The 13,896-nt window shown below is 33.9% G+C and overlaps 1 protein-coding gene across 4 annotated transcripts in view; it reads left to right on the plus strand.

The window, feature by feature from the left end:
- Positions 1–13,896, plus strand: part of drpr (multiple EGF like domains draper) — a 124,107-nt gene that overhangs the window by 88,647 nt on the left and 21,564 nt on the right. For all 4 annotated transcript variants that reach the window (XM_069825732.1, XM_069825729.1, XM_069825730.1 and 1 more), the window contains exon 3: positions 10,021–10,147. In XM_069825732.1, coding sequence (XP_069681833.1) covers positions 10,021–10,147 — 127 coding nt within the window. The remainder of the gene's footprint in view (positions 1–10,020; positions 10,148–13,896) is intronic.

Consider the following 13,896-nt stretch of genomic DNA (forward strand, 5'->3'; position numbering starts at 1 on the left):
GAAATCGGGTACTTTACCAATCCGGCGCTTAAGTTGCGAGTATTCAGAGATATCGACCAGACGTGGAAGAAAATAGGTAGGCTATATTAACGAAATTTCATTGCCAGTAATTCGACAACTTTTGAACTGTGTACAACTTGACTTTGTTCTAGGCTACTTCGCTTTGCATTATTGACTTTAATTCGAAGCAGAATCATCGAAATCATTGTCCTTTCTTGCGAGCTTAGATACAAAAAAATTGGAATTGAAGTATGTAAATAGGACTGCAAGTTGCTGTGTGGCGAAGTCCGGTCATACAGCAGAAAGTCTGCACGGCCCTTGGTATGTTTTTGTATAGAATGATTCATCTAAGCAGTTTGATTTTTTGTGGCACAACCATATAAGATACGACATAATGGTGTTGACAGGCGAGAGATCACTGTGGAAGGAGAATGGGTGGCTGGTTATTTGAAAGATGTGACAAAAATATGTAGGCGCCATAGATTAAGAATTGTTCAAAACGAGCGCTAAAAAGACATATGTGAAACATGCTGGCGTCCTGAAAGAGTCATATTACATCAGAGGAACCAAAACGTCGTGTCAATAGATATTCAGAAAGCTATATTAAAATCAGTGTCTGTCACGACATTATTTACAAAATGGAGTCGTTCAAGTAGGCTCTATTAATATTTTTTCATTTAGGTGAACTTATTCTTCATTCTCCAACCGTTTATCGACAGGATAATTTTTGTTATGCTAGATCTAACTAAGAGTAACAAATAGGTAAGTATGATAAAATATCAGAGAAAATACATTGACACAATCCTGTCGCCTATAAATTACGAAAGAAATTGTAATTACTAGCAATAAAGGTTTGTTTTAGGATTACCATCTTGTTCTTCTCTTGTAAGTTTACTTAAATTTGGAAATAAGCTTCTTCACCACACTCGTTTTACCCCTTAGCTTTTACTTTAGATTTATCACCATTAGGGAACGAAGTTGTACCAAAACATTGCCTATAGGCGGCTACAGGTTTAGGAACACAGGATATAGAATGACATTAGCTGTTTACTTTACTGATGTACCTTCAGGTTCGTATGCAAAATGAAAGATGTCATGGTGAAGAATCTCTGTTCTTTCGGAGTTTAATGGGTGCGGGTTTTGTATTGTTTACTGCATTCTAATAGGTTGTTTCAACACAGCATGCCTATTTTCTGTTTAAAAATTAAATATTTCGTCAGGAGTTCAGTTGTGATCTAGTAAAGATGGGTACTGTGAAGATATATTAAAATACCGCCAATAAAATCTGTAACTTTGCGTGTGCTTGTAAAAGAGTCCGGATATGATAATTTTTCAGCCAAGGACGAAAATATATTACGGTATAAAGCAGAAGCGGACAAAATGTAAGGAGCAATTGATGCAGCCTGCATGACAACAAAATGACAAATTGGAGAGAACGAGAAATACATTACTGATATCTACTGTTGGTTGAGGGGGTAACCTGACTTCACGGCGATCACAGAGTTTGTTTTGTGTTGCAACAAACATTTTGCTCGCCTGTGGTATAAAGTCGTGATTTACAAAAAATATTGTGATTCTAAAAGATACATTAAATATCTGAAATTGTTTAGTGATGCGATTTCGGATCAGTCCACTTTTTATTATGCCGTGTATCTGGTGTTGATATGTGCGAATATTCCGTTCCATAAACTTGAGAATCCACACTGTAAACACTTGACTGAAAAGTATACGTGTAGAGAATTGCTAGCTCAACAACCATGCGTACACAATACTTACCCTCGTGTTATGAAAGAATTTTAAATTCTATACTATCAGCTGTTGGTAACAATAAAAGGGTTAAACTAAAACTGAAGAGTTTTCTTGAAAAAAATTCTGCATATTCGAAAAACTGTGAAGTACAATATGAATTGAATAGTGAACAGGCGCAAGATAATACACAACAACATTATCTTAATATATAAAATTGAATGTGGGTATGTATGTATGTATGTATGTTCTCTATACAAATCTACACGCTTTGACCGATATGTGCCAAAGTTTGCACATTTAACCTTCATAACCAGGAGAAGAACATAGGCTACATTAAAATTGTGCAAATGGAAGTTAAATTAATTAAAAATATAAAAAATAAAAATAAACAGATCAAATATTCATGTATTACATTAAAATGCAAAATCTTCTACAGTCAATTGTTCTTTATCATTGTCTGTTGTATTCAACATCGCCTTTCACGAGGCCTTGGAAATTTTAACACGAAATTAAATTACATTGTTGTTACAGATCATGAAGGCTAAAACTAGATAATTCATGCAATAAGTATATTTACGCAGTCCAGGACCGTATTATGAATTCCTCGATGCAGTTTTGTAGATAGTGAGCAGGCTGTTTTATACAACTGAATTCTAGAATTCTTTGAAACTACAAGGATAGCTACGACATAATTTACTTAATATTGAATAACCAATAGTAGTATTGCGAAATAGCCTATTAAGCCACCAAAATTACACATGAATAAGAATTGGTGTGAAAAATTCACAAAGAAAGAATTGGCAATATGAACTGCAAAAATAAAATATGTTTTTATTCCACGTACTACTAGGATACTCATTCAATTTTAAGTAACTGCAATTTCAATACCACTAGCATTTGTAATGGCCATATTAAAATGAACCTCAAGGCCAGTCGCTCAAAGTTGCAGACATTAACTTAAAAATTGCGTGTTTTTCACATCTTCAACTATATTTTATACAAAGAAGTGAAAAAAAAAAAAAAAAAGATTTTACACATATCAATTATACTTTTGTCATGTTGTTAATGTAGTATGTGAATGTATATAAGCCCACTGAAAATAACACTGTATTAATTCTCAAAATATTGTTGTTCACGTCCGAAAATGTGTTGCTGCGAAATTATATCTGTATAATCACGTTGCAAATTTAGTATGTTAAGCGTTGTGGAAATAAAAATCTCTTAATTTCTAAAATACCGGTAGGCCTTATACGTTTCTCAGAATATTAGTCTTTATGTTAAAAATGATTTATTGCGAGTTTATATTGCATCTGTATTCTGTGTATAAAGTTAGAATTAATATAATATGTTCTGAATTTATGAGATATAGTTTCAAGTTATATTAAAAAAACTGGGTATGATATAAGTGGGTGTACAGCGGTCCAGAGGTAAAAAATCTTCCAATATAAATTAAATTATATATGTATATATTGATTCGATGCTGAAAGTGATCAGAAAGAGGAGAAGGAATTATATTTCCGTTGGGTTTTACTTTGTTTATAGTTTGATTTTTCTATTACTTTATTTGTATTTCTGGCGGTGTGAAAGAGAAGGCCTAATGGCCTTAACTACACCAGAATAAATAAATAAATAAAAACAAATAAATAAAAACAAATAAATATATAAATTTAAAACAACAGTTTAACTTCAGGCACATGTTGAAATGTTTTCTTTTCGGTGCCTGATTTACAACTGTTTTAAATTGAGTTAACCCTGGCAGGCATTTGGCTAAGGAGTTCATTAATTCATGTAAGTGACGTTAAGTAAACATTCATCTTTGTGAGCGAGGAAAGCTTACCAAAGACAATTCGTTTTGGTTGTGTATAGTTAGGTTTCTGAGATTTCCGAAAATTTAATAACCAGTTTAATTAAAAATGGAAGCAGAAAGGAAAACCCGGCAACGCCGGGTGCTTTCAGCTAGTAATAAATATAAAGTAGTCAAATTCTCACCACTAGAAAGAATATTTTCATGGTAGGCCTACAAACATTGTTTCAGTGACAATCGAACAGGTTTATATTTGACAATTTACGAATGTACACAGTTGTACATTGCAACAAAATTGGTGACACTTAAAGTACACAATTCATTTTATTTAAAATCTATCCATTTTCTACAAAGAAAAATCGCCTTAGTAAATATGTGTTATAATCTATTTGTTTTAGTCATATAACTATATTTTGATTAAAGCATAGCAGTGCTCAGTAGAAGTCCCTGTACTACCCTGAGTTGATGTAAACAACACGACTTGTATAACACGCGACGTAGTTAACTTCATAGGTTCGGTGTCCGAAGTTCATCCCTAATCATCATGCAGTCGCACAAATTAATTTTCTATACTTGTCACATCAGACATCACAAAAACGCCTTCGATGACGTTTAGAGCGCTCAAGTTTGTGCTAACGCATCGTCAAAATTGGCAGATACAGATTGAGCATTGTTTTGGGTGTAGTTTGCTACATTCATTGTCATGGTTTCTTATCAAGACACTCGTTAGTGCCATTAATATGGTGTTAGTGATAATTGAAAATTATTTTCTACTGGAAGATACGGGGATTGGAACAGCGGAGATGTTGTTTCTACGATTATGCCCTATAGGCCTACTTGTATACTATTATTATTATTATTATTATTATTATTATTATTATTATTATTATTATTATTATTACATATTACGTATGGCCGCCTGATGAATACACCATGTTTTAGCGAAGTGTGTACCATTTCATTACCAGTTTCGTAAGTTGGTAAATCAAGTAGAATATAATTTTGTTAATAAACAGTTTTTACAGTGTAGAACTTCTTATCTATTGAGGAGAATCAATATTTTGTTTCACTGATACTAGGCTTGCCAGCTCCGGAACACACGATATTTCGGGAGATTCTTGGTTGCTCCATACCAAGGCTTTAACTGAGGAAAAACGCGGATAAACGCGTTCCTCCCCTGCTTTTCTGTTGTCTTCCTTCTTAAATTAAAAAAAAAAAATTCCTTAGATTAAGAACTGGCATAATTATATTACAGAACATTGTATGTTTCATTACAGTTAGGCCTATTAAATTATAATTTTTATTATCTCCAATTTATCACTTTTGTCCAAGGGTGGTATTTACGAAGCATTAAGAATACTGTTTGAGTTTGGGATTCGTTCATAAGAGCGTCACGACGCGAAGTTTTGCTTACCCGGTTGAGGATTGGTCATTGCCATCTGATACACAGTCCCCTCCTATGAGGCAAACCTCAACCGGAGTGTGATATGTGCCATGTGTCACTTGCGGTGGAACGTACTTGTGAAAAATACGATCGTGTTCGTTGTCTATATGCAATTCGTCCGACACTACGTGAAGGTCACGACCACATGCCCAAGCAGAGATGGACGATCATCCAACCAGAATGGAGGTATCGTGTGGTTAGCACGATGATTTCCCCAGCAGTTATAGCTGACTTTCGCAACCGGATTTCGCTACCTATCGTAGCTCCCCAAGTGTATCACGAGGTAGGTGATAGTATATCCCATATACTGGCCGAAATTTCATGAGAGAATTTCTTCCCCCATGAGGACTTGAACCAGCGTGCATTCCGTAACGCGAGTCCTAGGCAGTATGCCTTACACCACGACGCCATAAATGATTTTGTGTAAATGCAGTGCTCAGGTTTTCATGAAATATAGGACTTGGTAAGTTGATTTAATGGGGGAGTGTTTTCTGGACTAAGAGGCCATGGTCTACTGGCGATGTTACGCCCAAACATTTTGTCTACAGCTGCGGTAGACATCTTTAATGGCGAGGCACTTGAGGGCGTAGTGATCTGAGAGTACCAGGGACGACTGGCCAGTAGACCACGGGCTCCTGCCCCGAAAACACTCTCCCCTCACACCATTGACGCCGACTGTGAAAGCCTACATTCGAAGTTGAATTACGTTTAGAGTACTATTGGCTCGTTGTTGCTGATTGTTTTATATAAACTTTAAATTTCGGATATTTCACATCCGAAAATTGTATAGAATATTATTATATCTCAGACTGCCAGACACTTCACATCTCATTATTTTCTGGTTCCTTTTTAAACATTGTTTTGGATCTAATATATTAGTTCATTTTTATGATATGTAACGAATCGCCTTGGTTATTAATGGATTTGTGTGCCTCATTTTAGTGTAACAACGTTTTTTAGCTCTTGTTCAGAGTTTACTTACGCTATTGCTAAAGTGTTTGTTTTAAAGAACATTAGGTAAAGGCACAAATAGTCATATATAGCTGACGCGCCCTATTAAACATCACTATCATCACTATCCAAGGGTGGAGAGAAGTTACATCAGGTAAAAAAAACGGTTGTTAGTTTCTCTACAGATTTACTGTTGCGTAATAACGACCTTGATATTGAGTGAAAGCACTGTATATATAAATAAACAGCCTTTATAACTTCAGCATGTCAAAGAGAGGAAATTTAATTTCATAAAAAAAAAAATAAAAAGGAAAGAAATGGCAACAAGATAGGAAAAATAAATGACTAAAACATGCATAATTAGTATAAATATCAGCTTAAAATAATACTATGGTACCAAGTAATAACACAGTAAAGCTGACAAAATTACAGAAAAAGAAATATTCTCACTTTACGTTTGAGACAAAAATAAAAAAAATAAAATAAAAAGAGACGGGAGATAGCATATTTCAATTCTGGGAGACTCCCGGCCATTCCAGAAGGGTTGGCAAGCGTAACTGATTCGTATGTGACTAGAACAAGAGTTTCTTTAATTTATAATTCAGTTGTTTTAATAAACTTAGAGTTCATATGCATCCAACATCACTGAAACAAAGATCCTTCCTTGAATCACTCGCTGAATTCATCATTGCTTGGAATTTTTATCACTAGTATAAAATATTCCTTTATTGCTTAAATGGAGACAATCACCGTTTTAAATTAAATACATACAAAGTCTTGCTTAGTATCGTTATATAAGTGTTAATTGCCGCTTAACATTGCAATTTAAATTAATATGTAGACTTGCCACGTCAAAATGTCCAGAATTGTGTTGCTGGTATAAAAACCCTAATATAAGCACGTTACTTATCGCTGCAATTTTAATGGGAAGCTTAGCTCGAACATTTCAATTGAATGGAACTCTATTATCAGGCAAAATTTTATTGCGCTATTGAATCTGAATACGACGCAAGTAGAACAATAGCATTGTTCCAGTTAGAAGTGGAAATATAGCACATTGACGTAAGTAGTTAAACGTTTGGCTGCGTGGGAATGTGCGTGTTTGTCTAGCTGTAGCTGGTTGTAGTAGAACACAAATCCTTGAAGTGATTTATATCGTATTACTTACTTACTTACAAATGGCTTTTAAAGAATCCAAAGGTCCATTGCCGCCATCAGTCCCTGTCCTGACCAAGATTAATCCGATCCCTAGCATCGTATCCCACCTCCCTCAAATCAATTTTAATATTACCCTCCTATCTAAGTATCGGCCTCCCCAAAGGTTTTTTTTTTTTCCCCCTGGGTCTATACGTATTTCTGGATTGCTACATGCCCTGCCCATCTCAAACGTCTGGATTTAATGTTCCTAATTATGTTAGGTGAAGAATACAGTGCGCGCAGTTCTGCGTGATTTAAGTATATCGTATTAATAGTATGTATTCAAAGAGATTCTAATTCACTTGTAGACTGTGCATTGCATTCATAAACGAAACGACCACTGTATCGAAGTGTTTTCTGTCGTATTTATTTTGATAGGCTTGCTTTCGCATTATTTAATGTTTTCTTTTGTATTGGATTTAACAGAGAAAATAGCACATGAAAAGAAATCTATGTGAAACAATTACAGCAGAATGTGCTGGCAATGAAAGTTCCTCTATTTCTCGGAATTTGTCGTCGAGAAATGTAGCCACTTGTCCAGATGTTTGAGCGATAGTGACATCCTGTTGATACCACACATGCATGCGCGTGAGTTTCCAAATCAGTTTTCTTCAGTATAACAAAAATATCATATTCTGATGAATGACGATTCCACTCCTCTGTTAGGACATTTAAATAAATATGATCTCACAAAGTACGGTAATTTGCTGCAATGGTGATGTCAGACACTGCCTGTAGTGGCAGTCAGCATCCTTTTGCTCCAAGCCTTTGCTCTGATGCAATTTGAGTTCGTCTCTGAATTAAGTTAATTGATACACTGACGTGTATGGTTCAGGTTGATATATATGTGATCACGTCTAGCCAGCATTGAATATCTGGTTTCTTGAACAACTGTTACTTCATTTTATGAAATACAGAAAATTATACACAATCTAATTAAAGAGAGAGGCCATGAGAGAACATGCAACTGAAAGATGTAGAGACTAGTGAAACACGCTTTTCATAAAACACGTACTTAGTAGATGTGATACATCTGAAACAAGAAAGCAACTGAAGCTTTCTTAACCGCTGTTAAACTGTGTAAACATAATATTCTCCGAAAGTTATGGAACTTACCTATAAATTGTTAAGGCTTATTCAGTATTGAGGATATCTATGACCGAAATTTGATGAATTTGGAGAAAGAAAAAAAAAATTTAGTTTTTCCTTAAATTTCAATTATTATTCGTCTATCAGAAAATGGTATCAGTTTATCTATTCTGCAATTTTTTTAGGTTCTCTGCTGACTTTTTTAAAAGGCATGCGTATTGTGCTTAAATATCCGGTTACTTTGTTTTCTCATTTCTTTATTTTTCAGTGCTTTGTATGAAATACTTCTTGGGACACAGTTCTTAGCCAAAATCGGTTGAAAATTTCTGAGAATGTTGTAATAAATACAATTTTAATATGATTTTAAAAGGTTGAATTACAGTAATAATGAAATTAAGAATAACGAAGTTCAAATAATTTGTGGACTGTAAAATATATGTACAATACGATCTTAAAACTCAGAGCAGAGATGTATTCCTGCAAAATTTCAGTTCAGTGTAATTAATACTATCAAACAAGGGATTTATTACAGCATATCAACTAGTACTGTAATATTAAAAGATAAATCCACAGAGTCCAAATTTGGTACAGAATGTATTTATATAAATATGTGGTAAAAAATAAACCTACAACTTAAAAACTGTAGAAGTTGAAAAATTAAGTCATGACTATTCTGAAATTGAATTGATAAGACATTTGAAAGCAATTTGGATATTTTGTTGCAACTCATGGATTATTACTCTTAACTTTTCTGGATACCATGTATGGCAGGTCCCTATCACCGCAGCATGGCGCGTCCTCAGGTTACTGATAGAGGAGACGGCCTCCAGATTTGGAGGGTGGTCCTCCAGCTTGGGGGTTGAGCGAACGGCTAACAAGTCATCACCGTAAAAATCAGTTTGATACGAAACCAGAACATAAGCCTTAGAATACTTGGACTCTCACTTTAAGAGAGAGAAACAGAGGTTAAGGGTGTTCGAGAATAAGGTGCTTAGGAAAATATTTTGGGCTAAGAGGGATGAAGTTACAGGAGAATGGATTATATATAAGTTATTTGGATATAATATAGGTTACTTAAAACTATACAGTAACAGTTATGCTGTTATTATATTATTATTACTATTATTATTATTATTATTATTATTATTATTATTATTATTATTATTATTATTATTATTATTATTATTATTATTATTATTTTGGCCTTTGCGGAAAACATTGAGATATTACTTAGAAATTTCGAGATAAAACTAGTGTATTCTTAAATTTTCTGTCAGATAGTGGTATGTAAGTTTTGTCAATACTGACCACTATGTTGTTGCTATCATTTTAGGATCATAGTTCCTGGGACTTATTGCACCAGTGCTACATTATACCACTTAGGTGGTACATTATACCACTCAGGTTTCTTGTTTGAGACTGAAGCATTTTTCTTAGTTTTGTTTACTTGTTTCTTCGTAAAGAATGTATTCAGTAGTTCCCTAATATTATTTTAGAAAAATTTTCAGTCCCTTTCTTGCTATTCCTGTGGCTAAAATTGTTACTAATACCACAAAGCATTTCATACTTAATATGTAGTGAATTTTTGTACGTGAATGTTGCTGTTGTTATTGTTATTGTTATTATTATTATTATTATTATTATTATTATTATTATTATTATTATTATTATTATTATTGCATAGACTCACGATTTCCAGTATAGAATACAGTACTGGTATATTCCATAATCTCTCACAGTTGTTCCAGGCCTGCTCATTTATGAATTCTCATATGTTTTGTTATAGGTACACAACCACTGTGAGGGTGTCAGAACAAAAGCCATACCAGGTGCGCGACTATACATGGTGCTTCAATGTTCCTCCCCGATGCTCAAAGTACAGAATCAACTTCAAGACTGTATACAAAACAGTGGTATGTATGCCTCTGTAAATCTACCATTCCATTTATACAGTTTACCAAATCACTAATATATGCAACATAAAGTTATAACTTTAATGGTGAGGTGGTCACAATGTTTTTTTCTTAGATATGAGATTCACAGATGTGAACTTGACAAATGCAGTAACATTCCTCAATAAGACCTTCTGAACAAAGAAGTAAATCTGGGTATCTTGTAATGAACCTACATAATATAAATAAACCTAGCGCTAAATGAAAGTGCAGTGAGCAGTATTACTGATCATTTCTTATTCATATCAAAAGTTGCATCTTAGCTATAATTTTCACTAAAAGTGGTTAATCCTACCTTACTCCTTTGCTGCCGATTTGGCAGTTTCACATCAATTTTACCCATTTCAACATTCTTACTATTATGAACTTCAGGAATTTTAAAATCTCCATCCAAATTATCCTTGGATACTATTAAAAACAGAAGTTTACGACCTGAAACGTACAACAAATTGTAGGATTTAAAGAGTGTATTTCCAATACATATAGGGTTTAGCTGAAGTGTTCGCGAGCTGAACTCGGTTGCACTTGGGCATGGTTTGAATTCTGCTTGGGCTGATTATCTGCTTGGATTTTTTCCGAGGTTCTCCCCAACTGTAAGGCAAATGTAGGGTAATTTCGAAGCAAACCTTCAAACTTATCTCGCGAACACGAATTTTACAGATAAGCACAATAAGCTTTAGACTGGAACATATGAAAATAATACATACTGAATGTATTATAAGCATAGATGATCAATATGTGTTTCAAAATATAACTCTAAAAACTGTGCTGTTAACAGTTCCTGTGTAAGTAACATTGTAAGTACTCTAAATCACTTCTGTGATGTTAGAAATAATTGTATTTAGAAGTTACATGAACAGAGCAGGCATCTATCTCATAGTCCGCACACGACATGTAGATATTGAAGTGATTGAAGGAAACAATATGTTTTATTAGAGCATATAAGAACAAATGACAAATGTGCATACAACAAAAGCTAGCAGGCAGATAAAACATTGTCTAAAGGATTTGCTATTGTGAATGCCACTTCATTCAAAGACACTATCATCATGATTGTATTATAGTGTGTCAGGGTTACTGTGAGAGACTGCACAGAAAGATTTGCTTTTCGCCGCAATTGACAAGCAGTAAAGTGTATTATTACCACTTTTTCACATGTTTCGACTGTGTGTCTCATTTGACTTGATAGATACTAACAACAATATCTCCGTAATTAATGATTAGGGAGTGATGGTTCTTGTATTTAATCGGTATTGTACTCTCTCCTGTATTGCTGATCTTGGATGGCATGGAAGTGTTCGTTCTTGTGCACGTGCACACAAACTCTCTTAAGCTTACTATTAAAGTCTAGGTGTTCAGTGATGTTCTACTCTTAACATTTTCACTTTAAGACGAGATGAGTTGTTGCAGATCACATAGTCTACAGTACATTGAAATTGCGCTTAATTTCGCATCTTTGATGAAACTTTCAATAATCATGATATAATACACAGAAATTGAATAATTTTCTTTGCCAGATGCTAATTATTTCTCAAGAAAGTAAACCAAACTGTTCAGAAAGTCATCTATTGAAACACTGGATGGAGAATCACTAAATAATTGTGAAATTAGAATACTGATGTGGGGAAATAGAAAACTTAATAAAATACAGGTGACTCCCACATAATATGAAAAAATGGAAAAAATGGAAGACATAAAATTATCGGGTTTCTTGCTGCTAGTGGATTGGTTAGGATTTCTTTAAACTAGTTTCCTCAGTGGAGTTAATCTACCCCTTTAGTTTATTTTTGAGAGTATTGATGGCATTTTAATGGTACCGTATGGGAGTAGTCTCATTTGAGAATTTGTTTTAGTTTGACAAACTTAACGAATTGTTCAGAGATTTTGATTTATTGTATAATTTTCTTTCATGAGTCAAAATGTTGTCATGTCTGTATTATCAGAAGGCTTTTTTTATGGTGAAGCTGTGTGCTTTAAATTTCTGTAGAACAGATAGTAACTCTGAGGACCCTGTTACTTCATTAATGGAATGGCTTTCAGTGCTGAAATTCTAGTTTAAGTGCATGTGACATTTGTAGTAGGCAAAGATTGTATTTGGGTCAGATTTTCACTGTATACTTTCGTTTCCCCTACCAGCACTCATGATTTCTCATTCAACAGGTATAATAATAACACTAATCATTGCTTTTCTTCTGGAGAAAAAGGTGGTGGAACTCTGTGTAGAATATATTATAGCAGAAGGGAGGTGATCACTGTTCAATACAAGGGGATTTTATCGTTTTTAACCTCCTTTTCGTCCAACTTTAAGACTTTCTAGGCCTAAGCAGAATTCAAAGAAAAATAAATTGTTCAAGACATAATTATTGACACATTTCTATAATAATAATAATAATAATAATAATAATAATGATAACCACGTTGGTGTAACATAGAATAGATCCACATCTATTGTTTCCAATGAAAAAATGACTATGAATGCGCATTATTCCTTTATCCTGCCTTTTTTTCTGTTCTCCATACTTGACAGTTCGTTGTTAGGAACACGTCGTCATGGAAACCCTACGTAATCAACCAATTCGAAGCCATGACGTCATGTACTGATGCTAACTGTTGTACTTATTTGCTAATTGTTTCACCTGCATTCCACATGCTTTGCGCATGCCTTTATTTTTGTTCTATTTAGTGGATTTTTCTATCATTTCCGCTTATTGTTGTGTGTTTGTATATGCATTTTGCAGATGTACAACCTCAGAACATTTATAGCTACAATTAATATCTTATATAAATTATAATATCATCACGGGTTAGATCATTTAACACTATCTAGATACAGTCTAAGTAACCGTTTAGTATATTCTGTCTTCGAAGCTGATGACGTAGGCTTACACTGTTCTGATCTGGTAATTTTGTCTTGTTTGTCTTTGAGAAGAAAAGAGTGTTCTGAGGGAAGTGTAATTGGGGAGGAATAGGCTTATCTTGTAAGGAAGTGTACTATTCTGACTGCATGAAACATTTTCTCATACCGCATTTGTTTTCTGTATTTTTAAATGTACTATATCTCTTGCTAAGTATATAAATGCATATATACAATTTAGAAGACACAAATTCCATTTATAAATTATTTTGATTTAGTTGAAATAAAGAATGTACCGGTAATCAAGTTGTCTGCACTCTTACACGTTGTATTTGGAACTTGTAGTATTTTGTATTTTTCTTTTGTGATTAGGTTTGTGATATGCTTCTCCCAAATATCAGTACCCGCCCTCTTTACCATGCAGAATCGGCAGATCCCTCAGAGCTTCAGATTACAAACCTGAACAATAGAAATATCATATTAAAGAAAAAAATAAAACTCAGAAGTCTATTTTGTCAATTGTAGCCTGAAAATATCGATAGTGATATTTACTTCTACTTTATATTTCTTAGTATTGACATGTATAGCCTACAGTATTGAATACACGTGAATGCAATGTGCTCTACGATTTGATAGTGCTGTCTTGAACTGCCAAGTCCGTGATAATTTGAATAAAAATATAGATGGGAACAATTAAATCAATGATGAATACTGAAAGTACCAACTGCTGGTAGTGTAATGGTGGTAGGCAAAATTTGAAATATTTTTAGTTATTGAATCTGCACTCACTTCACTATGTATATTAGATTAGTTTAATGTTCACTCATTGTGATACGAGTTCATATTTGTAAAGAGC

Source organism: Periplaneta americana, chromosome 5 (genome assembly GCF_040183065.1).
Source record: "Periplaneta americana isolate PAMFEO1 chromosome 5, P.americana_PAMFEO1_priV1, whole genome shotgun sequence".
NCBI classification, from domain to species: domain Eukaryota; kingdom Metazoa; phylum Arthropoda; class Insecta; order Blattodea; family Blattidae; genus Periplaneta; species Periplaneta americana.